The 27,721-nt window shown below is 42.2% G+C and overlaps 2 protein-coding genes across 3 annotated transcripts in view; one reads left to right on the top strand and one right to left on the bottom strand.

The window, feature by feature from the left end:
• Positions 1-4,920: 4,920 nt before the first annotated feature.
• On the top strand, positions 4,921-7,163 carry Pop5 (POP5 homolog, ribonuclease P/MRP subunit). The gene is made up of 5 exons (XM_046456435.2): positions 4,921-4,987; positions 5,064-5,206; positions 6,271-6,420; positions 6,592-6,675; positions 6,780-7,163. Exons 1-5 carry the CDS (start codon positions 4,968-4,970, stop codon positions 6,890-6,892), a joined length of 510 nt encoding a protein of 169 aa, XP_046312391.1. The 5' UTR covers positions 4,921-4,967; the 3' UTR covers positions 6,893-7,163.
• Positions 7,164-8,824: 1,661 nt separating this feature from the next.
• Rnf10 (ring finger protein 10) overlaps positions 8,825-27,721 on the bottom strand; it is a 35,960-nt gene continuing 17,063 nt past the window's right edge. For both annotated transcript variants that reach the window (XM_046456433.2, XM_046456434.2), the window contains exons 4-17: positions 26,564-26,654; positions 24,598-24,782; positions 24,382-24,518; positions 20,867-21,027; positions 19,989-20,114; positions 19,326-19,596; positions 18,980-19,113; positions 16,738-16,855; positions 16,414-16,515; positions 15,131-15,286; positions 13,056-13,156; positions 10,242-10,299; positions 9,984-10,142; positions 8,825-9,382 (exon numbers count right to left, since the gene is read on the bottom strand). In XM_046456433.2, coding sequence (XP_046312389.1) covers positions 9,306-9,382; positions 9,984-10,142; positions 10,242-10,299; positions 13,056-13,156; positions 15,131-15,286; positions 16,414-16,515; positions 16,738-16,855; positions 18,980-19,113; positions 19,326-19,596; positions 19,989-20,114; positions 20,867-21,027; positions 24,382-24,518; positions 24,598-24,782; positions 26,564-26,654 — 1,876 coding nt within the window. In that variant the 3' untranslated portion in view covers positions 8,825-9,305. The remainder of the gene's footprint in view (positions 9,383-9,983; positions 10,143-10,241; positions 10,300-13,055; positions 13,157-15,130; positions 15,287-16,413; positions 16,516-16,737; positions 16,856-18,979; positions 19,114-19,325; positions 19,597-19,988; positions 20,115-20,866; positions 21,028-24,381; positions 24,519-24,597; positions 24,783-26,563; positions 26,655-27,721) is intronic.

Genomic DNA, 27,721 nt, shown 5'->3' with positions numbered 1-27,721 from the left:
ACAAATCCTATTCTTGAGGGCTGCACCCTTATAACCTGATCCCTTCCAAAGGCCCCACCTCCTGATACCATCATGTTGAGGGTTAGGATTTCAACACAAGGATTTGGTGGGAGCTAGAAGACACAAACATTCAGTGCATAACAATGTGGTAAAATAAAATGGTACAAAAGGTACCAGGGATTAAACACGGGGCACTCAAACACTGAGCTCCATCCCCAGCCCTATTTTGCATTTTATTTAGAGACAGGGTCTCACTGAGTTGCTTAGCGACTAGCTTTTGCTGAGGCTGGCTTTGAACTCAAGATCCTCCTGCCTCAGCCTCCTAAGCTCCTGGGGTTATAGGCATGTACCACTTCGCCTGGCAAGTCCCTCTTCTTAATACACATTTTTTAATTTCTCTCCCCAGAGGTAACCACCATCAACAATTTCTTGTGTCACCTTTTGGAAATGTTCTATGCAAAAAAAGTCAGAAAAGCTCTATAGAATAATAGTTACAAACACAGTCTTCCTGGTCAAACCATAGCCCTGAGCTTCTAGCTTCAAGAAGCTTGGGCAACTTACTTCTTCTGAGTCTTTGTTTCCTCATATGTAAAATGGAATTAGTAAAATTAAGTACAGACTCGAGTGTGGCTCAGTGGTAGAATGCTTGTGTAGCATGTGCAAGGCCCTAGGTTTGATTCCCAGGACTACAGTGAAATAAGTATGTACTTTATAGGTAGCTGCAAGGACAAATGTATCAATCTTTGCAAAGTGTCTACAACACTCTCTGGCACATAGCTGTCCAATCACTACACATTCTGATAAACATTGAGGTGACTTTTTGCCATTGCAAACAATGCTGCAAGATACATCCTTGCTCACCTGTCCTCTGGCATATGCAAGAATCCTGTGGGATAAATTCCTGGTGGAGAAATTGCTGGGTCAAACAACAGTGCCCTTGGATTCTCAATTAGTTTTTGGATGAGCCAATCTCACAGGACACAGGGGTGGGATTGAGTGAGATGCAATGTTCTATCTCTGAGGTTCAGGGAGGGCTGTGTCTGCTCCAGCAACCTGGAGGAGGTGGTGGCTCCCCAGGCCCCCGGCCAAACAGACGGAGGGTTTAATTTTATCTAGATTGTCCCCATAAGTCTTTACAGGAAATTGGTTGATAGGATTAGAGGAGCAGGAGCCCCTAATGAGCAGCGGTTGCTTTCCAAAATGCTGAAGCAGATACAATTTTCCTTTGCCACCAATTTTCCAAGGCAGCATCCAGATGCTGGTTGGGACTTCCTAGATGCCAAAGGCACCTTAGAATGGCACCAGATCAGACTTTCCTTCCTTGAACATCCTTCTAGTTCCTGGACATCCCAGAGTTGGGAGTAGAGAATAAGGGGATAAGAGCACAGGTTTGGGGGTAAGAGAGAAGTTGTCCCAAATTACAGTGACCTTGGGCAAATCACTTCCCTTTCTAACCCTCATGGGTATGGAGTCACACCCAGAACAGAAAGTATTTATTTATTTATTTATTTTTAAAGAGAGAGTGAGAGACAGAGAGAGAGTGAGAGAGAATTTTTTAATATTTATTTTTTAGTTCTCGGCAGACACAACATCTTTGTTTGTATGTGGTGCTGAGGATCGAACCCGGGCTGCACGCATGCCAGGTGAGAGCGCTACCGCTTGAGCCACATCCCCAGCCCACCCAGAAAATATTTAATGCAGTGCCTGGTACATGTGAGAGTCTAGTAAATGGCCCTGCAGGAGACAAGCATGAAGAACAGCAGCTACTCTGGATCCCGCATCAGAAGACCCAGGGAACATCCCTGCCCCCTGGTAGCCTCCTACCCTCACCTAACTGCAGCTGCCCCAACCGCCTCCTAGGGAATGCTCCAGATTTTCCAGACTATGAAATGGGTTGTGTGAGTTGTAAGGAGCTAACATTCTGTTCTGTGTCTGATCCAAAAGGGTAAATGGGAGCAGGAACCCTCAGACAGGCAGGAGGGGAGGAATCCAAAGGAAGTTTTCCAAGCCCCAGCTCCGCCCCCCACCATTTATCTGATCTGATTTAGGATCTACGACTGTAATAAAGACAGTAATAATAGCAACTACCCCATTGATCCAGGCGGCAGATGAATCTGTTAAGGGCACAAGCTCCGGCTCAGGCTCAGACGGACCTATTCTGGAGTGAATCATGCTCAAGTTCACTTCTCTAAGCCTCAGCCCCTTTCCTCACCCTAATGCGGGGTAAAGGGATGGGAACCAGGAGGAGGCAGACTGGCGCATTGGGGACCGGGAGGCCGCCGCCCCTCCACGCCTCCGCAGGCGGAGTCCCCAGCGGCCTCCCGCGCCGCGCGGCGGGGACCCGGGTGATTGCAAACAGCCGCCGGCCTCATTAGGAGACGTGTAATTAGCGGCTGATGGAACCCGAGCCGCGCAGGCTAATTATCCTGGGAGAGGCTGCTCCGCCGCCGCGCGTCTGCACCCCAGCGGGGCCGGGAGGGGCCGGACCTGGTTCAGAACCAAAGACCGAACCCGCGTTTGCTCCCCGGGCCGTGCTGTGCATCAGGAGTAAATCGTTCATTCAAAACAGCGTTTACTATGCGTTCACGGTGCCGGGCACAGTGCCCGTGTAATCCCGCTTAAACTTCCATTCTAATAATTACTAATAATAGACACCATTATTAACCTATTGCAGAGATGGGGAAACTGAGATCTAGAGATGTGAATTAACCTCCTCGACAGCACCTGGCTAGTAAGTGAAAGAGGGGCTAGAACCTACGATGCCATCGCTCCATTTTATTACACCAAGTGGACTGTGAAACGGGGCACCGGAGGACAACAGTCGCGTAGATGGGATTAGAGACACTGGAGTTGGAAGATTTGGGGTTCGAATTCTGCGCCTGCTCCTTATTGAATACTTGACTCTATTCTGGACCCCAATTGCATCTATAAAATAAACGCGGCGTTAGGATTAAAGGAACGAAGGCTGAGAAGGGTTAAGGATGGGTATTTTTAGAGAGGTAGGAAGCTAGACACTCAGGCTGAGTCAGGCTGGGTCTTGAGCTCTCGGCAGAGGGCCTCTTGCGCCCCCTGCTGGCCAGAGGACGCTGGAGATCGTGTTTCTGGATCATGAGGTAGTTCTACAGTCATTGATCCCTACACAGCGCCACCACCTACCCTCCCGTTTTTCCTTCCGGTGGAAAAAAGAGTAGGGAATGATTGTCAATTATCAGTTGTGAAACCTGTCTCTCTTCTTGAACCGCACAGAATGAGCGTCATGACAAATAGGGGTGGACGTAAAGACCTAGCTAGCTACACGGCTATCCATCCAAGTATTGGGTGTAACCAAAAAATCTGGAGATGTTTTAAACGTCCATCAAGGGGATATTGACTAACTTATCAGTGATTCATTCAGACAATGTAATAATGCATAAGAATATTGTAACAGAACAACTGATATGATAAGTCAAACAAGAACGAGTCTTACAATGATGTTGGATGAAATAAGCCAGACACAAAACATGCTGTAAATTTTTTATATAAAGTTCAAGAACAAGCAAAACTAATCTATTGTAATAGAAGGCAGTAGTTCCTTCCTAGTAAGGGCTTTGACTGGGAAGAAGTCTACACACACATAAAAATTCATTTAGTTGTACATGTAAGAATATGCCATATACATTTTTTTTACATGAAAAGGAAAGAAATAGTATGATCCTCTATTCTTCAGTGTTTTATTTGTCTCAGGATTCCTATAGAGTCTTACTGAGGATTCCAAAGGATTTTTTTTTTTTTTTTGCGGGCTATTTCTATCAATATTTACCACGAACATTGGACTTTTTGTGTGCGTGGTGCTGGGGATTGAACCTAGAGCCTTGTGCATGCAAGACAAGCACTCTGCCAAATGAGCTATATCCTCCTCTCCTAAAACTGAGAAATGTTTAAAATAAATACACAATTCCATTAGATGTCAGAGCAATGGTGTCATCACATGTCACTCAACCTCTGGAAAAAACTTCACTGTCCATTTTGAGAGAATGAAAAAGGCAAATGACATCTTAATGCTATTATGAAAGTAATTTTGAAGCTGGGGACTCCTTGAGCGGTCTCAGTGGTCCTTGATCCATACTTTGAGAATCCCTGGCACAGGGGGAAAATGATGAGAAAGAAAACACTTCATGGCAGTTATTCTCTCTCCGTGCTGGGACTACAGTTTATTTTATTTGCTTCTCTGTGTATAGTTAAAAAAAAAAAAAAAATCCGGAAAAATGGGCTGGAGTTGTGGCTCAGCGGTAGAGCACTCATCTAGTATGCGCGAGGCTCTGTGTTCGATCCTCAGCACCACATAAAAATAAATTAAATACAGGAATTATTTTTAACTAAAAAATAAATATTTTAAAAATCCGGAAAATACAATGACTATATATTGTTTTTTTGCTAACAAAAAATGTTACTAAAGCATCCACCTTCATAAGACTGCTGAAAAGCCCAAATAGTAACAGAACTTTTAATTGTACAGAAGAAAAATCGAGCTCTAACCTGAAAATAAGAGTCCGATTTCCCGAGTGTTAATCCCTGGGCCTCAAGATTTTGGCCTCAAAAGTTCCACCGTCCGTTTGGGGGACAGAATATAATGGCATACATAACTGAACCGGAGGGTTCCAAGGGCACCAAATAGGGCGGCTGACACCAAAACTGTAAATCCCGGTGTGGAGCAAAACCACCCATCACGGCCACAAGCCACTCAATTGCCGAGCCCTGCCCCCAAACTAATTTAGGAAGGCTCCGAGGACGCACGCGCCCTCACAAGCGCAAGGGAAGGCGGGGCTTTGAGGAGACTGACACAGAACTCGGCCTCTCAAGGGCCTGGTTCCGCCCCCGTCCTGCCTCCCTCTCAGAGTGGCTGCGAGGCCGAGAAGGCCAACTTCCCATTGGCCACGGGCGGGACCGACATCCGGTGTGTACGTCGTGCCTGCTGGGGCGAGGCCGCCATGGTGCGCTTCAAGCACAGGTAAGCGGCTGCTGGGGCACCCCTGCCCGGCCCCCAGAGCCCCACCTCGCGCTCACCGCCTTCTCGTCTGCTGCAGGTACCTGCTCTGCGAATTGGTGTCTGACGACCCTCGCTGTCGCCTGAGTCTGGAGGACCGAGTGCTGGGCGGTCTTTTTCGGGACACGATTGCCCGCGTACACGGGACTTTCGGAGCAGCCGCCTGCTCTGTTGGTTTCGCGGGTGCGAGGGCGCTGGGGGACGGCGGGATTTGGAGCAGGCAGGCGCCGTAGAATGGGGAAAGAAGGGGCGCGAGCGACCCCTGAAGCAACCAACTCCCACCATCCTTTGTATTGGAGGTTTTGGGCGTCTGGGACCCGGAGCGGGAGATCGCTAGGAACCGGAAATTGGACAAAGAGCTTAGAGTGGGGACCTGAAGGCACTGGGTCTTTGGACAAGAATCTTTTCTGTACCTGACTTCTCTTGAAGATTAATACAGTTGAGGGAAACCATATATAACTCCTGATAAGAGCTACTATTTGGATGTATTGACACCACACGGAATGTGTCACAATTACCCCCTTAGACACACACACACCTGGAAAAACCTTGAAAGAGTAATATAGAACTCGATTGCTGTGTATATAAATGCAGAACGAGCCCACGCAGAGGCCCTTCTTCCAACAAGTACCACATAGTTTACAGTTCTCTTCCTTCCTAAGCCCAAACTTGAATTCTGAAAAATTAAAGGCATGTAGACATCACAGGTGAAGACTCATCTGGCTACTGAAAGAACCCACACAGCATAATCCCAGTTACTTGGGAGGCTGAAGCAGGAGGATACCAAGTTTCAGGCCAACCTGTGCAGTTCAGCTAGACCCTGTCTCAAAATAAACATACCCAAGAAAGGACAGGGTGTTGGTGTGTGGCTCAGTGGTAAAGCACCCCAGGGTTCAATCCCCAGTACCACAACCAAAAACAAACTAGAGCCCAATTGTAGTACAACCACCTGTTTTTCAGGTAAGGGTCCCTCTGCCCAGTGAGGATGGACCTCTCCCATCCCATTTATTTGGTCAGGGACAAGAGTATTTTAAATTCTAAATTCATTTTCCATTCATTGTGTACAAGGCAATGCCTCTCCATAAATAAAGGTTTGTCCTAAGGTTTTCTTTCAGGGATCCGTTTTTTACTGATGCATCCTCCCAAGTGCCACTTGTCTAGAAGTCTCTCTGGTACATAGGCTTTTCTCCCAAGATTATTACCTGCTGTGAATCCAAGGTTTTCCAAAAGTTTTTCTTTATTTATAGTTCGATACATCAATGCTTATACTGGAATAGTGCTACTTCGGTGTCGAAAAGAATTCTATCAGCTCGTGTGGTCAGCTCTTCCCTTCATTACGTACTTGGAGAACAAAGGACACCGTTATCCTTGTTTTTTCAACACCTTACATGTGGGAGGTAGGAGTGCCATGTGGTATGGCTGATGATTTTTAGTAGGTGACAGATTCAAAGATCAATCATGACAAATGGGTGGGCGGGCTTCCTGCTGACCCATTGAGAACAAGATACTTCTGCCTCTCTCTCTTTTAGAAACCTTTCACAAGCTGTTGACCACAAAATCTCTTTCAGGTACAATTAGAACTTGTCAGAAGTTTCTGATTCAGTACAACAGGAGACAGCTGTTAATCCTGTTGCAGAACTGCACTGATGAAGGTAAGCAACACTAGTTCAGTGCCTACCAAGCAGTGACTGAGCTTCAGTTGAATGAGATGCTCCCAAAGACATCCTTCATCCCTGGTTTGTATGCTTTTCTCCAGGAGAGCGGGAAGCCATCCAAAAGTCTGTCACAAGAAGCTGTTTATTAGAGGATTCTGGTGAGGAAGAGCTTTCAGACAGTGGTGGTGAAGAGGCTGCTGAAGCAATGGAGTGAACTTCTGCTTGCCACACAGAAGGCTACACTACTGTTCAGGCCTACTTGTGGAAACAGAACATTCTAGGAGGCACAGCATCTACATACAGTTCTCCAAACTGGAAGACTACCAACCAGAAGACAAGTAACCAGCTTGAAATGAAGGACTTAAGTTACCTTTATGTAACATCCCTTGGATCCTGGTCTGCAGGTTGTAAAGGCTCTCTAGTTACATTTTTGTATCTAATTGCTTGGTTAAACAATGCTATAAATTATAAAAGGGTTTACAGAATTCATGTGTGGCCAAGTCTCCCCATCTACAACCTGACCTTGGTGAGAAGACTAACTCCCTCTGTGGTATTTATTTTAGCCTTCCACTTGAGGCTTTGTACTCTCAACCCCCAAATTGGATCTTAAGCAAAACATGTCACCTGAAGTAGAAATATTAAGACAGCAACTAAACTTTGTACAGACCTATAGCTAATCTAATCTTGGCTTTATAAATACCAGATTCCTTCCCAATATTTAATCAGGTGACTTGATAAGAAATACAACTTTTGGGCTGGGGATGTGGCTCAAGCGGTAGCGCGCTCTCCTGGCATGCGTGCGGCCCGGGTTCGATCCTCAGTACCACATACCAACAAAGATGTTGTGTCCGCCGAGAACTAAGTAAATAAATATAGAAAAAAAAAAAGAAACACAACTTTTGCACTTTGGAGACTGGCCTCACTTGCCCTCATTATTTACATGGCCCTAGAGCACCTGCCAAATTCAGTGTTCTACAGTTCCACTCTTTTCCTGTGGCCTTAAACGTAACACCAGAAGAGACTGCCACACTCATAGGAAGGAGTAAAAAGTCTTGTGACCACATTTAGCCTGCTACCTCCTAATGACATCTCTAGGATCTCTTTTCTCCATAATAAAAGGATACAGAAGTTTTTTGTTTTTCTTGGTACCAGGGATTGAACCCAGGGGTGCTTATCCACTGAGCCACATCTCTAGAGCTTTTTTAAAATTTGAGACAGGGTCTCATTAAGTTGCTTAGGGCCTTGCTAAGTTGCTAAGGCTTGCCTCAACCTTTAGGATCTTCCTGCCTCAGCCTCCAAGCTATTGGGATTACAGGCATGCACCATCACATTTAATAGAAAATCTTAACATTTAATAAAGATTTGTGATATTTACTTCAGTATACCCCGTATCTAAGGCTAAGCACCTTCCTTGACCCAGGATTTCTCAAAAATGATAAAGCTAAATCCAGCTTTAAGCCTCATACCAGAGATGTTAGTCCATGCTAGCTGCTATGAGTTTGCACAATTCTGTTTAATCTAGAAATAATGTGCCTAGCTGACCTGTAAACTTTAAAAAACAAAAAAAACCCAGTATTACTTGTGCAGGTGATTTATTGCAACTTTGTCTTTTTTTAAGCAGCAAAAAGATTCTGAGCTAAAACCCAGGCATAGGAAGCTGCTCTAGGGCTGGGTATTGTTCCTGTTCCTGCTAGCAGAGAGGCAAGAGGATCCCAATTTTGAGGCCAGCCTGGGCAACTTAGCAAGAAAAAAAATAAAGGGCTGGCTAGAGCTCAATGGCAGGCCACTTGCCCATGATGCCTTGGATTCTACCCCCAGCAATCGGTATAGGGTTTGGGAGGATGGAGCTGCTCTAGATAAAAGAGAGGCTAAGTATTGGTGACCTGGCTATTAGCCTGCTCTCCAGGAGTGCTGGACTCTTTCCCATAATTCATGCTACTGTCAAAATAAGCTTGTCCAAAAGGAAGGGATGTCCCAAAGGCTTTCTTAGTGACAAGTACAACTTTTTTTTTTTTTTTTTTAAAGCAAAGCCAAGTTCAAGGGGCAAAACTCCCTCACACATGGCAAGTGTCCATCAAGCTGCCAACTCAAGTCTGGCACCACACCCTGGCCATTTGTCAGAAGAAAAACTTCAATTCAAACTGGGTGTCCTAAATCCATTTTATTCCCATCCCTCTGTTTCTTTAACAAGGAGAACTGAACAGGTAGGAAAGATTCAACCATTTTTAAAAAGACAACTAATAGTATGCAGAGAGACCAGGAAGCCTGACACATGATGTCACAGCAGAGCAGTGTTGTGGTTTGGGCTGCTCCAAGGGGTGCTGAAGGGGCTCAAAACTTGTTTGGGGTTAAATTACACGTGGATCAAAAAGGCTAACCTGGCAACAAACTAAAAGCTTTGGCAGGGAGAGATCTCATGTGAGTGTCAATACTTTATTTTGGTGTAAAGACGGGAAGCTGGAAAATACACTGTATTTAAAATTTTTTGATTCCCCCTCACATTGTGGAAACCCCCTCCCCCCACCCCAAGCTAATCTGTTCAAACTCAAATACTTAAAATTACAGCAGCAAAACAAAAGCACAGAAAAAAGAAAACCAGATGAAGAAGGTAGCCTTGGCCAGTAGTGTCACTTGGTATGGACAACTGAGGTGCTGAACAGGAGCTTCTGCTTCTGTTTTTTCCTTTTCTTCCCTCCTTTCTCTTCTAAAGGAAAACAGAAAAGAGAGCTCACTTAATTTACAATGCCATCTTGGTTCCCTGGCCTTTCCATTACCAAGTCATTCAATGTCAGCCAAAGTACAGGCTCTGGAATTACACTTCTGGACTCAAATGCCAGTAGCATATACTAATATTTGTCTTGATGCTACCTCCCTGGCCCTGGCTTTCTCAACTCTAAGAGTTACACCTATTCAATACGGTTGTCGGGAAATTAGCACAATGCTAGGGACATATAAAGCACACCATAAATTTGTAACTCTTGTTTAATCGTGAGTACCAGGGTGGATACTGACTTACACATCTATGAATTACCTTTTACAGACTGGTCGACCAGTTTAGGTCTTCAACATAGTCAAGTATCAACTAATTTGGTTTGTCAGAACCTGTTTACCAACCCACATAAATTCTTGAGGCCTAGAAGGAAAATTTGGATATTTTTTTCTTCCAAGACAGTGGAGAGTAGATCCTGCCTACACTTAGAATCTTGAGTTGGTAGTGTTTGCTGCAGAGTACAGGCAGGAATGGCAGCACCTGTGTGGTAAGTTTTTAGAGTCCTGTGTTGAGAACTCCAGTTCTCTGCCCTTACCAGAGAGGGGATCTGAAGTAGCTGGTGTGTCCAGTTTCATGAAGGCTGCTTCAATAGCTTGGCTGAAGGAATTTTGGAAACTGGGCACAGGAACACGGTCAGAGTTATCACTCTCTCCATCACTGTCCACAGGGGCAGGAGGAATTAAGCTGTTCTCATCTGGGGGAAAAAAAAAAAATCAGTATTACACTCCTATGAACAACTAGCATTTTAATGAAAAGAGGACAAACTCACCCTTCACCAGCAGGCCCTCCTCACCTTTCTTTGGATTAGGTCTGGGCCACACATCTGCTTTTGCTTTTCCAACTCTCAGCATCTATGGAAGTGGAAAATGAGGTAAGTTTTTAGTTCAACTTCTTTTCCAGACACCAGCCTTGACATCAACTGGTTAGGAGGGCACAGAACCAACCATCACCTGTGAAATCTTTTCTCATTAATATACTATTTCAGTCACATCCATTATTATCCTGTGTAAACCACAAAGTGGTAAGGCCAATCTGCTCCTTTGGGAAACAGGTAAAGAATACCACACAGAAGGAGTAAGCGTTTCTTACTCAGATGCTCAAGCTGGAAATGCTTTTTCTAATCAACTTTCCTTTTCTCCTTGAAACCCCTAAAAACATCAAAATGTTGGAATAAGCAACATCGTACCCCCTCCAGTTTTAAAACCATGTGGCTACTGAACTTCAGTTATTTAAAGCTATAAAACTCAATTTTATCCTGAAAGAGTAAAACAACACTCATTCATTACTTTTTTTTTTTTAAAAAAGGGTTTTTAAAAATATCATTATTTATTTTTATATGGTGCTAAGGATTGAACCCAGGGCCTCACACCTGTGAGGCAAGCACTCTACCACTGAGCTACAGCCTCAGGCCCTCATTCATTACCTTTTAATCTTTGCTTTTTGTATAGCTTAATCATTAACTTTCAGATTCAGCCACAGACCTATAAAATTCTTCCAAGTATAGTAAATCAGAACAACCCTTCTGTCTCTGGATAACTGGCTTCATCTCAGTCAAGGCCATGTTTTTTGGTTTAGGGTTTTTTTGGGGAGGGTGGGGGAATATTGAGGATTAAATCTAAGGGTACTATACTGCTGAGTCCTCTTCCTTTGTCCCACAAGTAGCATGGCATCTGAATTGTCTTAAGATGTGATTAAAACATATCTATCACCTATGCTTTACTCTTACCAAAAATGGTTTTCTAAGTATTTAACCTGAATCCACTCATGAGAAAACAAGCAGACAAATCTAAACCATTTGATGTTCCGTGAAGCAACTTGCCTCGATGCTTCAAAATTATCCATTCAAGGAGGAGGGGGAAGGAGGTCAGAAGAGCTGTTATGGACCAAAGGAAGCTGAAGAAACTTGGCAATTAAATGCACACAAGTAATCTGACTGCACCCTGAACTTAAAAAAAATGAAGATTGAAACAAATGGGCAAATAGAAACATGTACTACATTATTACATCCAAAAAATTCAAATTTTATGCTGTATAACTATAGTTTATAGGAAAATGTCATTTTACTTGACATGTATCCCCTAAGTACTAATGAAGTATCATGCTGTCTAGAAATTATTACATACATAACAGAAAGCAAATATAGCAAAAATAAAAATTGGTGTATCTAGGTGAAAGATGTGACTATTCATAATATAATTCTTTCAAGTCTTAAGTTTCTCAAAGCTGAAAGAAGAAAAAAAAAGTGGTTGAGGGCCCCCTGAGTTCGATTCCCAGTACTACTACAACAATAAAAAACCTAAGCATTTGGCCTAATTCCTGAAAGCCACTTGGTTTTGCCTATGAAATTCAGTAATTTTCAGAATTGCCCTCAATTATTTTCATCCTTCCTGCCTTTAGGACCTTTCTTACCCAAGTCTAATTCCTATTTATGTCAGCATAAACTGTCATTTCTACATGAGAAAATCCATATCAACTGCAGACATTAGGTCTTTTTTTTTTTTAAGAAAGAATTTTTAATATTTATTTTTTAGTTTTCAGCGGACATAACATCTTTGTATGTGGTGCTGAGGATTGAACCCAGGCCACACGCATGCCAGGTGGGCGCGCTACCGCTTGAGCCACATCCCCAGCCCCAGACATTAAGTCTTAAGATTAACAGTAACTTCTTACAGGGGTGTCTGTCCATCATCTTTAGTTATATGGATGCAGGAATGCTGAAGGTTAGCATGTTAAATGAATATTTGCTTAACAGAGTGATCTGACATCCAATCTCACTAGCTTGGTGTTTTCCCACCTTGCTCCATAAGGATGCTGCTTTGGCTAGTTACAGGATAACCCAGATAAACTTTCCCTTCTCAAAGTGCAGAGGAATGATTTATTTTATGTAACAAATACCAGTTGAACAAGAGATCCTAGAACTAGAGAACCATTAAAATTAATTGATGTATTCCCTAGCCTTTAGGACAGTGTCTAGTTTACAATGTAGTGGTTTATTTTGTTTTGTTTTGTTTTTTAATAATTAAAACTCAAGATTTTTCTTTCAGCTATTCTTGGCCTCTTTCCTGGGTAAGTCTATAGTAATTGTTGAGACTAAACCCAAGAACTTCCCTCTTAAGAAAGCCTCCAAAAGCTAGGTACAGTGGTACATGCCTGTAATCCCAATAGCTTGGGAAGCTGAGGTAGAAGGATCCCAAGTTCAAAACCAGCCTCAGCAACTTCACGAGACCCTGCCTCTAAATAAAATATAAAAAGGGTTTGGGATATGGCTCATGGTTAAGCACCCCGGATCCAATCCCTGTTACCAAAAAAAAAAAAAAAAAGAAGAAGAAAAGAAAAGCCTCTAACAATTATGTATTAGAATCAATGCAGCTTAAGCCTTAAGGCCCTTCCCTCTATCAGAGGGGATATCCACAGAATCTACTCTTAGCCACTCCTGGTGGCATACAGCTCCAAGAGGCAGGCAATTTCCCTCATACCTATTCAAAGGACTAAATGGGTTCAGCTGTTATTAGAATGAGGAACAATAATCCCTGGATGAAGTTCCCAGAAAAACCAGCAGCCGAATTCATGTTACATACCTTGGGCTGCTTCACAAGCAAATTATTACCTGGGCAAAAGAAGGAAAGGGAGTGTCTTCTTCCAGACTCCCAACGCAAAATGAAGGACTGCCCTGACTGGCAGTGGGTGACACAGGGGTCAGCAGAAAGTCTGAAAAAGAACCAGACACCTGATTATATAAGTTCCAAAAAGCTAGCACCTATGAAATGACGAGATGAACCCTTGAGTCAGATCTGAATAATTACCAAAACCCACCCATCCCTGGCCAAAGAGAACCTTGATCCAACCTTCAATTCTGCTATTTTTCCAAAGCCAAGAACACTAATGATTGTTTACATCAGTGATCAGTGGAGGGAGAGAAAAAGCTTCAGTTATAATGCTTTTAATCTGTTCCTACAGCAAGAATAACCCTTTTTCTTATGAAATGCTACACTTTTCCACAAAGAAACGTGATAAAATTTAATTAGATAAGACTTCATGTTCCAGCCAGCAGTTAATAATGTGGAAATGTTTGGTTAAGATTCACGACAGATGGTGGCGCATGCCTGGAATCCCAGCTGAAGCAGAGACAGGAGGATCGCCAAGTTCAAAGCCAGCCTTAGCAACTTAGCAAGACCCTGTCTCAAAATAAAACGAGTAAATAGAAAAGACTGGGAATGTGATTCAGTGGTTAGGAGCCCTTGGGTTCAATTCCCAGTAATCATGCACCCTCCCCACCCCAAAAAAGAGATGTCTAAAATGATGGTCAATAACTCTTTGTTTCATTTCATAACATGGTTATACTTAGGAGTGCTTGTCTAGCACATGTGGCCCTGGAGCCAATCACCAGAACTGGGGGGGGGGAAAAAAAAAAGGACAAAAATGAAACACTAATACATTTTTCTATAAGAATAAAGTGAGTATGTGTGTTCATTTTTTTACTTTAAAAAGGACAAGGGTGGGGCTGGGGTTATATAGCTCCAGCGGTAGAGCACTAGGTAATGGGTTCGATCCTCAGCACCACATAAAAAATAAATAAGATAAAGATATTGTGTCCACTTTAAAAAAAAAAAAGACAAGGGTATCTTTGAAAAATCTTTCAATCCTTATCCCAGAGTACTAGTCTGGAATGTACCTGTCCCAATATTCTATACACTTAGATAAATGCACAATGAAATGCTTTGTTACTTTTTTTAAAACCCACAAAATTCTACAACTGTTTTTTTGAGCAGTACATGGATTAAAGGCAGGGCCTCAAACATCCTAAGCAAATGCTCTACCGCTGAGCTACAACTAGCCCTCTACAACTTCCTTTTATCTTTCCATGGTTCATAAAGACAGCTATTATTTTCTTCTTCAATATGAAGTATTTCATAGGGAAATGACTAAACTGTAGCATTTACGCTATCAATAGATTCTGTAGGCCATTTCTTCTTTATTATTATTATATATGCTACTACAATAAAGAAATACATACAAAGAGGCTAAAACAAAGGGTAGTATCCCAAATGTGAACACTAGAGGTAAAACAGCTGGGTCAAAGTAAATTTCCTACATAGTGAGCTACCTTGAGGTTTTTATTTTTATTATTCCTTGGTACTGGGGATTGAACCCAGGGGCACTTAACCACTGAGCCATATCATCAGCCTTTTTTTTTTTTTTTTTTTAATTTTGAAACAAGACTTTTGTTACATTGTTAAGGGCCTCACTAAGTTTCTGAGGCTGAATTTAAACTTGCAATCCTACCGTCTCAGCTTCTCCAGTCACTGGGATGACAAGTGCCACCACCCGGCTACCTTGAGCTTTTTAGAGGTTGGCAAGGTATAAAAAGTCAGTACAGGGGATGAGTGGCTCAGTGGTAGAGCGCTTGCCTAGCATGTGTGAGGCACTGGGTTTGATCTTCAGCATCACATAAAATAAAGGTATTGTGTTCATCTACCAAAAAAAAAAAAGAAGTAAAGTCAACGTAAAAAGTAAATCAAATGGCAAGAATTTGATGTAGTTTAGAACTACCCAAGTAAAAGTCATCTGCCTGAAGAGAGCACCCCATGTTTATTGTCCACCCGAGTAAGTAAAACCCTTTAAGCAGCTGTGACCTAAAGTCTAACCAGTGGCTGAATATATTAAATCTCAATAGTTATTTACCTGTATGGGAACCTGGACTTCTGCTAAGAGGAGAAAGGGAGAGGGCTCCAGGCCCCTGGATGCTGGTAGGACCCAAAGCAGAATCAGAGGAGCAGGTATAGGAATTGAAGGCAGGAAACTGCTGTAGATTTTCTAGGGGAATGTGGACTTCTGGATCTGCAAAGGAAGACAATAACAGTAGGACCATTTACAATTCCTCAAATTTTCCCAACAGCTGAGGAAAGCCAGTATGTATAAACAACCTCAAGGTTCTGAAAGATGCAGACAGAAATTTAACAACTCAATTTATAGCAACTGCCATCCAATAATTCAGTTTTTTTTTTTAATTTATTTTTTTAGAGAGAGAGAGAGAATGAGAATTTTTTAATATTTATTTTTCAGTTTTCGGCGGACACAACATCTTTGTATGTGGTGCTGAGGATCGAACCTGGGCCGCACGCATGCCAGGCCAGCGCGCTACCGCTTGAGCCACATCCCCAGCCCCAATGATACATTTTTAATATAAAAATGCTTGTTCTAACTAGTCATAATTGAAGGTGGACGATAAACATGCGGTGCTCTCTACCTGCTTGTCTGAATATTTCCATAAAAAAGTTAAAACAAAAATCCTGTTCTGTAAACATTTGTTTTCTCCAAGTTTAAGACATGTTCCAAATATCTACAACAGTTTTGAAAGCCCAAGTATATATTTGGCACAGTTTGAGAAGTAAAATTTAGTGTTTGCCATACCATATGGAATCACAATAACTAAGTCCTTTCCCTACCCAAAGACTCAAATCCTTGTTTTCTAGTGGATAATTAGGCCTGTGGGTCACACTAATCCAGTGGATTCTCTTACACAGGAGAACCAGATCAGAATACTCTGTGCTTACTGACACAAGAGCTCTCAAGTTTAACTTCCTGCATGCATTTCCTGGTTTTCAAAGTTTCTACTTTATTAGACATTTCTGGCACTCACTGGCACTGTTCCCTTTAATAGCTTGGAGGTAAGATCCATGATCTACAGATCACACGGGACAACTGCCCCCAGCTTTCTCAACAGAGTTTCAATTCCCTTCCCTGGAACAGATTTTTGTCACTCACTATGCCAAGGTGAATTTCATTTCCATATGAATTGTGCTATGCACATTGTGACACATGAACTCATTAAATTTATCAAATGAGCCTATAAAGGAGGCTTTCATGACCTAGGTAAAAACTGAAGAACAAATGACAGAGCGAGACATGAACACAAGCAGCCTGGTTCCTGGTCACAGAGCCTTGTTGAGAGCTCCTGAACTTACACTTGCCCTGTTTCTTGTTCTCCTCCATTTCAATCCTACGCTCTCTGCGGCGTTCCTCCCGAGCCTTCTTCTGGCGTTGACGCTTCCTCTTCTCAATGTCATCTGTGGGTTGGTCAAGCTGTGAGAAGGCAGATCCCAAACCACCTGGCCATTAACTCTTCCCAGCTGATTAGCTGCTAAGCCCACACCAGTGGGCTGAGCTGAACTAGATAAATGGGGTGAGGTGTCTCAGGAGGAACTGCCCGCATTTGGTTTCCAGCATGATTTCCACCAAAGTCCCCGAACCCCACCCACTATAAAGAAAAGCAAAATGGGCGTTCTCACCTGAAAACATCTCTAGGGTTTCCTTAGAGACCACAGGAGGCTGCAGAGCCAGTTCACAGATGCTGAACTCACAGGTGAGAGGCAAGTGAGAGAGATATCTATGACGCTGCCGAACATCCTACATGGGAAAAGTGACCAATACTCCAGTAAGGCGTGACTTAACTCTTGAGAGTAAAGGCTGCCAACTCAGATTTCCAACAGTATACATACACTCACAGACAGCACTGGGCTTAAAGAGTAGTTCTCAAGTTACCATCTTTTTGAAAAGCAAAGCAGAAACTATGGATACAGTCAGGCAGAAAAAGCAACCAAATTCAGTTTTTGCTTGTGCTACAAGTGAGTAAATTCAGCCTGGTAACAATCTAATCAGCTGTTTCAGATTGCCTGGGGTCCACAACTGAGGGGAGAGAACAGGGAAGATAAAAGAAGGAAGATAAACATTTCCCACCGGGCGTGGTGGCGCACACCTATAATTCCAATGGCTTGGGAGGCTGAGGCAGGAGGATTGCAAGTTCAAACCCAACCTCAGCAACAGCAAAGTGCTAAGCAAGTCATTGAGACCCTGTCTTTAAATAAAATACAAAATAGGGCTGTGGATGTAGCTCAGTGGTCCAGTGCAGAGTTCAATTTCTAGTACCAAAAGCAAAAGAAAACAACCAGATTTCCTTACTAAAGTGTGGCCTAAAACAAAGAAGCCCATCAATTTAGTTTTTTTTCTTTTCTTTTTCTTCACATTTGAAAAAAACTGATAGTACTCAAAGAGTTTCTATTTTGAGGCATATAATAAATTTGTCATCAATACAGGATAATATCCAAAGGGAAAAAAATTCACATATGTGAATTATAAGACCATAACTCAGATATCTGCTAAGCTAAAAATGCATTTCAAGCCTATATACCTAACTTAAAGCCTCCATAGATTTTTTCAGGGTTTTTCTTTCGTTTCATTTTTTTCTGTATGTTTGTGCTGAGGACTGAACCTAGGGCCTCTGGTATGCTATGTATAGTGTTCTACCACTGAGCTACTACTCCCTCTGGACATTTTTTTTTTTTAGTTGTAGATGGACACAATACTTTTATAGTTTATTTTTATGTGGTGCTGAGGATTGAACCCAGTGCCTCACACATGCAAGGCAAGCTCTCTGCCACTGAGCCACAATTCCAGTCCCTGGACTTTGTTTTCAAGATTCCCACCTCCCTTCTCTGGTACTCAAGATAGAACCTAGAGGTGTTCTACCACTGAGTTAAATCCCCAGCCCTTTATATTTTGAGTCAATCAAAGCTACCTAGAGCATCACTAAGTTGCTGAGACTGGCCTTGAACTTGCAGTTCTCCTGCTTCAGCCTCCTGAGTTGCTGGGATTATATAGGTGTGCACGACTGTGCCTAGCTCCCAGGCCTTTTTATTTTTTACTTTTGAAACAGGGTCTCCCTAAGTTCCTGAGGCTGGCCTTGAACTTGCAGTCCACCTGCCTCAGCCTCCTGAGTTGCTGTGATGACAGGTGTGTGTTACCACACCCAGCTTCTTATTGTTTAAGAAATATCCTAGCTGAAGTCAGGTACAATGTTGCATGCTGGTAATCCTAGCGCTCAGGAGGCTGAGGCAGGAGGATCACAAAGCCAGCCTCAGCAAAGCGAGGCACTAAGCAACTCAGTAAGACTTGTCTCTCAATAAAATACAAAATAGGGCTAGGGGGATGAGGCTCGTTGGCCAGTGCCTTTGAGTTCAATCCCCAGTAGCCCCCACAAAAAAGGAAAAAGAAAAAATATCCTAGTTTAGAGGCCCTCAGCAACTTACCAAGGCCCCGTCTCAAAATAAAAAAAGCTTGGAATGTAGGTTGGTAAAGTGCATCTGGATCCAATCCCAAGTACTAAATAAATAAATGAGGAATGAGAAGAAATCTATATCTCAACACAACAAATGTACCTGAGAAGCAGGGGGCATAGAAAACTGACTTAACAAAATGCTGGCACATTAAGGAAGAACAATCTAATTTAAAAAAAAAAAAAAAAATTTCACAGCACCATCACCAACAAAAACAGACTTCAAAATACATAGGGCTGGGGGTATAGCTCACTAGAATGCACAAGGTCCTGGGGTTGATCCCCAGCCCATCACACACACAAATACATCAACTAAAGGCCTTGAAGGTTTAGGAACTTAGGCCAGCTCAGTCTACTCTAAAGAAATTAGTTTAATGTTGCTTCCCTAGCACCTCCTCTCCTAAAAGGCAAGCCCTTACCTCAGACATGGAGTAACCAGCAATCTCTACCACAGTCGCTGAGATCTTCTCTGGGCTCTGTTCCAGGCTGCCATACTCCCGCACGAGGCAACGTACATTCACAGGGTGCAGGAACATGTGTTGCCCATCCTCGGCTGAAGACAAGAGCTTTATCAACCAACAGTCTCTGCCAGCCCTCAGCACAGACCCTCTCATTGCTAGGCCCCCCTCCTTCCCAATGCTGAAAGGCACAGCTAGCTATCCAACCCCCAGGACCAGGAAAGAACCGTCTGCTCAGAAATCCAGGCCATCCCTCTCAAACATATCTATGGTAGGAAACCCCGTCTTCCTCCTTGGGGCCCCTCACCTTGGTAAAAGTAGTAACAAGGAGAGCTGCTCAGGTGTGTAAAGCCTGGCTTGGTGATGGGTTCCTGCTGGCTGGACTCAATACGAATGGTCCCTTCTCCAAGATTGTCAGCAGCTAATTCCAAGTCATCACAGGCCTCTGACAACCCCTCAGGCTCTGGTTCAGATACTGCTTCCTCTTCCTCTACCAGAGGGAGAGCAAGAGGATGAGAGTCCAGAGAACAAACTTCTGTGGTTTCTTCATCAAGAGCAGACAGATACTCTAGAACACCCTGTTGGAACAAACTCTAGGTCAACGGAAAGTCTATGTCCTGTTTTCAAGAAGCAATGCAACGGATTGGGGTTGTAGCTCAGTAGTAGTAGTAGAGTATGGGTGAGGAACTGGGATCGATCCTCAGCACATGAAAAAATAAAGGTACTGTGTCCATCTACGACTAAAAATATATTTTTTTAAAAAAGCAATGTGACATAAGGAGGAGACATAAGAAGCTCCCTAGATGTTTATCATATCGACTTAATACCCACAGTAAAAAATTACAAACCAAAGATAGTCATAGTCCACTCTCCTCCAAATAAAGTTGAGGTTTCACAGAAATACCTACCAGCTTAATAATAGCAACTGAAGAATGGCTGTCACTTAAGACTGTAACAGGGGCACACTAACCTTCCTGGGTTGAAAAACGGACTCCTTCGCCAAGGGAGCCATCAGCACCAGTTGTTCCAGAGCAGCCACAACACCAGTGACCTTCTCTCTGCTTTCACTCAATCCTGACAGAGCCTCTTCCCGAGTCTAGGGCCAGAGAAACCAGAGAAGGCTAAGTTTCCAGAAACATACTCAGTGTGGAGAGCAAGGACTCAGAATGGCCTTTCAACATGAGCTAAAGCCTGAATGGACTGAGGCTATACCTCAGTGGTAGAGCATTTGCCTTACACACATGAGGCAATGGGTTCGATCCTCAGCACCAAATAAATAAAAATTTTAAAAAGTGGGGGACTTCTTCACTTGGGTAATTCTTGCTACTTAAAGGATCCTCATCAGGTATTGCCAAGGCCCAAATGGGCAAGCACTAATACTTTCTCCACATTTCTCTCAAATAAAACATCTCTAAAAACAAATCTAAAAGCCTACCTTGCTTAACTAAGAGCAGGGCTAACCTAAAAAACCCTACTTTCATAATTAGTCATAAAATTTGAGATACTTTTTATTTGAGAAAGGATCTCACTAAGTTGTTTAAGGCATTGCTAAATTGTTGAAGCTGGCCTTGAACTTGCAATCCTATCTCAGCTTCCCTAGCCAGTGGGATTACAGGTGTATACCACTATGCATAAAATCATTTGAACTATTCCTTTCAGCTCTAGAAAAAGTTTGAAAAACCTCAGCTCTTCCCTTCCATTACAACATAAAGCCCAGAGCAGAATGCTTTTTTAGCCATTCTGGCTTATTAGCCTCAATGTGGGGTTGAAGTACCTAGGTCCCACTGTCCATCCCTGAATAGAAAGGTTTAACATCTCTGGCTTTTAGTTTCTAATGCATCCTCTGACCTTGAGTTCCTGGATAGCTGCCTCAATAAAGCAGGACTCGGGAGTGTGCTTCTCCTCTGCCAGTTGCTGCTCCAGTGCTACTTTCTCTTCCAGAACTACCCGGTGCAGCACCTGTTCCTTAGAGGCCAACAGTAACTTGGAGTACTGGCTGTGCTGTTCATCTACAAAAAAGTCAGTAACATCACAAAATGCAACACTCAATGTTTGTGACAATGTAGTTAAACAACTTTCTCACACGCACCTTTTTTTCCTAGGATTAAGATGGGGGTAATTTAACCTAACTTCCTGAAAAATAATTTAACAGAAATCTCAAAATAAGGTTTATAAGAGAAAGTAATCAAATGTTTATTGTATAATGTTTAATTACAGCATTACATGTAATATCAGAAAATCTAAAAATAACCCATAAACCCAACAATAACAAATGGTTTGCTACATGATGAAATATTTATAGAGAATTCCTCTGACACTAGAAATGGTTTTCTAAGAGAGCAACTAGTGAGACTTGGAGAAATACCTACATTCTGTGAAAAATGAAGATGTCAGATCACTCTAATCCAATCAAGTAGAAACATACATACATAGAAAAAAAAAGTCTGCATTTAACATTTTGGGGCACTTTCAGGTAAAAGGATCATAAATGATTTTCTTTACTTCCTTCCCCCATATTTTCTGTACTTTTACAAAGTTTTAAAAATGTTATCTTGAGGGCTGGGGATGTGGCTCAAGCGGTAGCGCGCTCGCCTGGCATGCGTGCGGCCCGGGTTTGATCCTCAGCACCACATGCAGAGATGTTGTGTCCGCTGAGAACTAACTAAATAAATAAATATTAAAAAAAAAAAAAAAATGTTATCTTGACAGTGGCTTGGGAGGCTGAGTCAGGATTCCAAGTTCAAGGCCAGCCTCAGCAACTAAGTTAGGTCCTAAGCAACTTAGAGAGATCCTTGTCAAAATTAAAAATTAAAAAAAGCACAGGGATGGGAGGGGAGGGGAGAAGGGGGGGCATAGGAAGGGAAGCACAATACAATAGACACTAGTATGGCCCTATGTATAAACGTGGCTGTATAACCAATGTGATCCTGCAATCTGTACACGTAGAAAAATAAGATTACGTACCCCATTTGAATCAAATGAATGATATGTCAAGATCACTGTAATGTTTTGAGCAACTAAAAAAAAAAAAAAAGCATAGGGGATGTAGCTCAAAAGTTAAGCACACCTGGGTTCAACCTCTGGTACCAAAAAAATGTTATCTTGAGACCCTCTTAAAATGCCTTAAATATTTGCCTTTCCTATCCTGGTGCCATTTAAAAGATGCCATTTACAAATTTGAAATGTAGCCTTCAATTTTTTTCCTATATATTTATACACATGTTCAGAAAAAAGGATTTCTTAAAAATGATAAACTGTGCATGTTGTTCTGCAGCTTATTTCTCAAAAATCTTCTATGTTGAAACAGATCTACTTCATCCTCACCTTCCAGTATGCAATGATGAACTATAATAAAGTACTTTTCACACAACATTAGATTACTGTCAATTTCTCACCATTACACTGTAACAAAAAAATTCTTCATGCCTATTAAGAATTTTATGTACTAATGTTAGATCAACTATTATAACTATCTTTAAATCTTACAAAATTGCAAAAGCCTGTTATTAATTTACACTGCCAAGAACTAGAGCCCCCACTTTCCCAATTCTTTACAAAATCCAGTGTTACTAATATTTTGGGGGGGGGGGGGCAGTGAATGCAAATCTGATGGACATCTCAGATATGTAGAAGTGGGTTTCCTTAACTGGGAAATGCTGTGTTACATGCTTAACTCATTCTTCCACTGAGTTAAAATAATTTATAGAACATCTCTATGTTCTGGACATTAATCTTTAGAGCACCCCTGGGTTCAATCCCTCGTACAAACACACACACACACAAAACAAACATACCAGTCTTACTTTATAGCATTTATGGTTTCAGCCTGGTTCAAAAATGAGAATATTAAATAAGAATGTACAAAGATAAAGTAATCAAATGTTGTCTTAGGGCTGGGGGTCTATCTCAGTGTCAAAACATCAGCTTAGCATAATTAAGGCCCTGGGTTCAAATCCCAGTACCAAAGTTAAAAAAAAAAAAAAAAGAAAGAAAGATATCCAATATTTTGTTTGTTTAGATCCCTTTTTTCTTTAGTTTTTTTTTTTTTCCTTTTTTTCTCCTTTGGGACTGGGGATTGAACTCAGGGGCACTCAACCACTGAGCCACATTCCTCGCCTTATTTTGTATTTTATTTAGAAACAGGGTCACACTGAGTTGCTTAACACCTCACTGCTGCCGAGGCTGGCTTTGAACTCATGATTCTCCTGTCTCAGCCTCCCAAGCTGCTGGCATTACAGGCGTGCACCACTGTACCCGGCACTTTAATTAGGTTTTGACTGCCATCCATTCCCCCGACCCTATATTTTCTTTTAAGGTTTAAAATTTTTGGACTTTAAGTTCAAGCTATCTGGAAGTACCTTTTATGACTGGTACGAAACTGGTATCTAATTTCATATTTTACCATGAGATCAGTCAATTGTTTCAAAAGCACTTATTGAGAGTTCCACCTTTACCCTAAAGATTGAAATGTACATATCACACTCTTATCCTGATGGCCTTTATGTGTGTCTACCAATGGCCTCTTCTTTTAGACTACCGAGTTCCTTGATGACAGGTGCCAAGACTTGCTGACTATGGAACCCCCAAGACTGGGCACAATACCAAACACTGTGCAGGAAAGCCTGGTAAAGCCGGGTGTGGGAGTACATGCCTATAATCCCAGCTACTCACAAGGAAAAGGCAAAAGGACTGAAGTTCAAGGCCAGCCTGGGAAACTCAGTGAAACCCTGTCTCAAAATAAAACGTAAAAAAGGACTGTGGATATAGCTCAGAGGCAGAGCACTTGCCTAGCGTGCACAAGGCCCTGGCTTCAATCCCCAGTACTAAAAACAAATTAAAAAAAAAAACAAATAAAGCTCAGTATAAAGAAAAATTAAAGAGAGAGATGTGTGTATGAATGAAAGAAATCTGAAACCAGAGTTAAACCACTCCATGCAAACTCTAACCTACTAGTATTCTTTCTTATTACTTTTAAAAATTTATTTATTTATTCTAATTTGTTATATCCTACTGGAATTCTTGACTAATCTGGAAATGCTGGAACTAGCTTGCCCAAAGGCTAAATTTCTTTTTTTTTTTTTTGTCAATACAAACTATTGAACCCACCCAGAGGCATTCTACCACTGAGGTACATCCTCCATCTCATCCTTTCCTTATTTTATTTTTTTGATCAAGATCTTGCTAAATATCCCAGGCTGGCCTCCAATTTGCCATCCCCCTACTTCAGCCTCCCAAACAGCTGTGATTATAGGTGTGTGCTACCACCTCTAGCTAAAGGCTCAATATTTGACGCTATAAAGATATTCAATAGTTTTAAAAGAGCATACTTGAGATTATCTGCCCCCAAAATTAATAGAACTCACCTCCTAGATGAATAGGGTGATCTACATTCATCCACTTGGATTTGGGCAAGGCCACCAACACTCCTTTCTCCCTCTTCATCAGCTGCATTGTAATGGTATCACCGACAACATACTGTCGAGATTCTGTAGCAACAACACTGTAACATGGATATTTAGGTGAAGCAGAACAAGGAGCAGGCTGACTGAGGTCTAACCCAATACATAGCTCCATCTTACCTCTTGAGATCCTTCTTATGCACAGAACTATAACAGATGGGACATTTACTCCAGGTCTTTTCACTCAGTGAAAGATAGTGCAGGATGCATGCCCAGCAGAAGATGTGTCCACAACGGGTTATCTTGGCTGCAGTAGGTGGATAGAGGCATATTGGGCAAGATGGCACTTCATGGCTACAGATGCGCTAAAACAAAATGCCACAATTTCATTACTTCTGGAATGACTAAGAGCTGTCAAAGTTAAAAGTCTCTCCTCTCTCATCCCCACACATTTGTACTCAACACATCTTTTTTTTGGCACTGGGTGCTTTACCACTGAGCTACATCCCAGTCCTTTTTATTTTAAGACAGGGTCTCACTAAGTTGCTGAGGCTGGCCTTGAACTTGCAATACTTCTGCCTCACCCTCCCAAGTCACTGTGATTATAGGTGTGTGCTACTGCACCTAGCCACTCAACACACCTTTATGTAACTGCCTAACAATGTAAGTATACAGATGACAGCACCTTTTCTTTTCTTTTCAGTACCAGAGGATTGAACCCAGGGGCACTTAGTTTAACCACTAAGCCACATTCAGAGCCCTTTGTATTTTTTTTATTTTGAGACAGGGTGTCGCCAAGTTGTTTAGGGCCTAAGTTGCTCAGGCTGGGCTGGAACCTGCAATCCTCCTGCCTCAGCCTCCCAAGCCACTGGCAAATGACAACACTTTAAGCAAATCATTAAGAAAACAAAAGTAATGATTTAATAAAACAAATACATAGCTGGCTGCAATGGTACACACCAGTAATCCCAGCAACTCAGGAGTCTGATGCAAGAGGATCATGAGTTCAAGGCCAGCCTGAGCATTTTATCAAGATCCCATATCAAAATAAAAATAAAAAACAGCTGAAGGGTGTAGCTCAGTGGTAGAGCAACCCTGGGTTCAATTCCCAGTACTGCCCAGTATTGGAAGGAAAGAAGAGAAACAAATACATAATGGGTATTCTGGAGGCTTTACATTAAAGGAAAATATGACAAGACATATAATATCAAAAAAAATACGTAGATACATATATAGAAAGGCATTGAGAAAGGTCCCGCAGTAATCTATCAGTAATTTCCAAAACACTAAGATTTTCACTTTATATTTTATTCAGTGTGTATCATACACACCCACACCGCAGACCCCCCCCACCCCCCCCACCCCCCCCCACCCCCCCGGGGTTTAACCCAATGGTGCTCTACCACTGAGCTGTATCCTCTTATTTTTTGAGATAGGGTCTTGTTAAGTTGCCCAGGCTGGCCTCAAACTTGCAATTCCTCAGTCTCAGCCTGAGCAGCTAAGATTACAGGCGTATTGTGCCACCATACCTGGCTATATTTTTGAACCATACATATATAAAATTTAAGTTTTATAGACCTTCTGTCATTCTCAGATGATTTTATAAATTTTCACAATAGTGAGCCCAAGAGTTGGGTACTTATTTTAAAAAAGAGAAAAAGAAAAATAATCAAATTTAGTCTATATCAGATTCCCTGTTAGGATCAACAGGGAGACACTGAGAGTTCATAACTTCAGTGCTAAACAAATAACAGTAGATTTGATGGAAAGTGCAGCTGTGTGCTAATTTGACACTGATTACACAAAGGGCTGCCAATGAAGAAATGTCCACATAATCGAGCTCCTCTGGGTAAGGAGGGAAATTAAGAGTCTCTCTCTGGGTTACTACTTCCCAGTAGTAGCTGGTAGACAGATCTGCTTATATACCTTTGGATCAGAGCCTTCTACACTCAATCTCCTGAGGCCAGACCAATTAGTAATAAAATAAACTCCAGGAAGAACCAGGAACTGACCTCTGAGAATGTCTATCATAAGGCCAGACAGAAAAGGAACTCAATCAGCAGTTAACACAGCCAGCAGCTGCTTTGTCACCACTGTCCCTATTTTGTTCTCTCACCCACAACTTAAAACTTTTTGAGCTACTTACCACTTGTTCCACAAAGTCCCAGTTGACTAAGGTATCAGGATCAGCAAAATGAGCTGTGTAGTCTTGGTCTTCAGACACCACAAATTGGCAGCTAGAAATAGGGAAGAAAACAGAAAAAAGGCCGACTGTGAGAATCGCCACATCCTCAGCTGAATTCAATCAGCTCTTCATTTAGAATTCAAATATAAGTCATTAGCAGCCCTGATTTGTGAAGTACCATCTTCACAATGCCTCAATTGTGAACCCTGAACCCTGATTCTGGAAGAAACTCAGCAGACCGAGGTCCAAGGCCAGCCAAGTTTTCTGTTGGTCTCCTTTGAACTAGAAGTAAACAGATTTCCTCCCTCAACCCCTGGAATCCCAGAACTCGACTCATTTTCAAGGAAGCTGAAAACTGTTCTCAAATCATCTGTGATCAGTTTTATAAAGCATACAATGGTTACTTCAGTCTCAATACAAGGTCAAACCATCATACCTAATGCCACACATGAGAAAACAAAGGGGAGCTGGGATGGAGTCATACATCCCTAGTCCCAACTACTCATAAGGGTGACACAGGAGATCACTTGAGCACAGAAGTTGAATGCCAGCTTGGGCACCAACACAAGATCCCATCTCACAAAGTGGGGAGGAGGGCTGGGGTTGTAGCTCAGTGATAGAGCACTTGCCTAGCACATGTGAGGCACTGGGTTCAACCCTCAGCACCATATAAAATAAAGTATTTTGTCCATCCATAAAAGTGGGAGGTGCAGTTGCGCATGCCTATAATCCCAATGACTCAGGAGGGTAAGACAGGAGGATAGCAGTTCAAAGTCATCTTCAGCTACATGGCAAAGCCCTGAGCAAAAACTGTCACAAAATTTAAAAAAATAAAAAGGGCTGGGGATGTGGCTCAGTGGGTGAGAGTCCCCTGGGTTCAATCCCTGGTACCAAAAAAAAAAAAAAAAAAATGCAGAGGTGGGGAAAAGTTGGGGATTTAACTCAGTGGCATAGCACTTGCCTAGCACATGCAAGGCACTGTTTTTGATACTCAGCAATTAAAAAAAAAAAAAGGAAATCAGTATTTCAGCAAATGTCTGCTAAGCATTTCAATCTGTCATTAAATTATTCCTTAAGAAATTTCCTCTTGGGGGCTGGGGATGTGGCTCAAGCAGTAGC

Source organism: Marmota monax, unplaced genomic scaffold (assembly GCF_021218885.2).
Source record: "Marmota monax isolate L192 unplaced genomic scaffold, Marmota_monax_Labrador192_F-V1.1 WCK01_AAM20220418_F8-fsc00185, whole genome shotgun sequence".
In the NCBI taxonomy this organism is placed as follows: Eukaryota; Metazoa; Chordata; class Mammalia; order Rodentia; family Sciuridae; genus Marmota; species Marmota monax.
The sequence above is the reverse complement of the archived record's forward strand: the minus strand, read 5'-3'. Positions and strand labels throughout refer to the sequence as shown.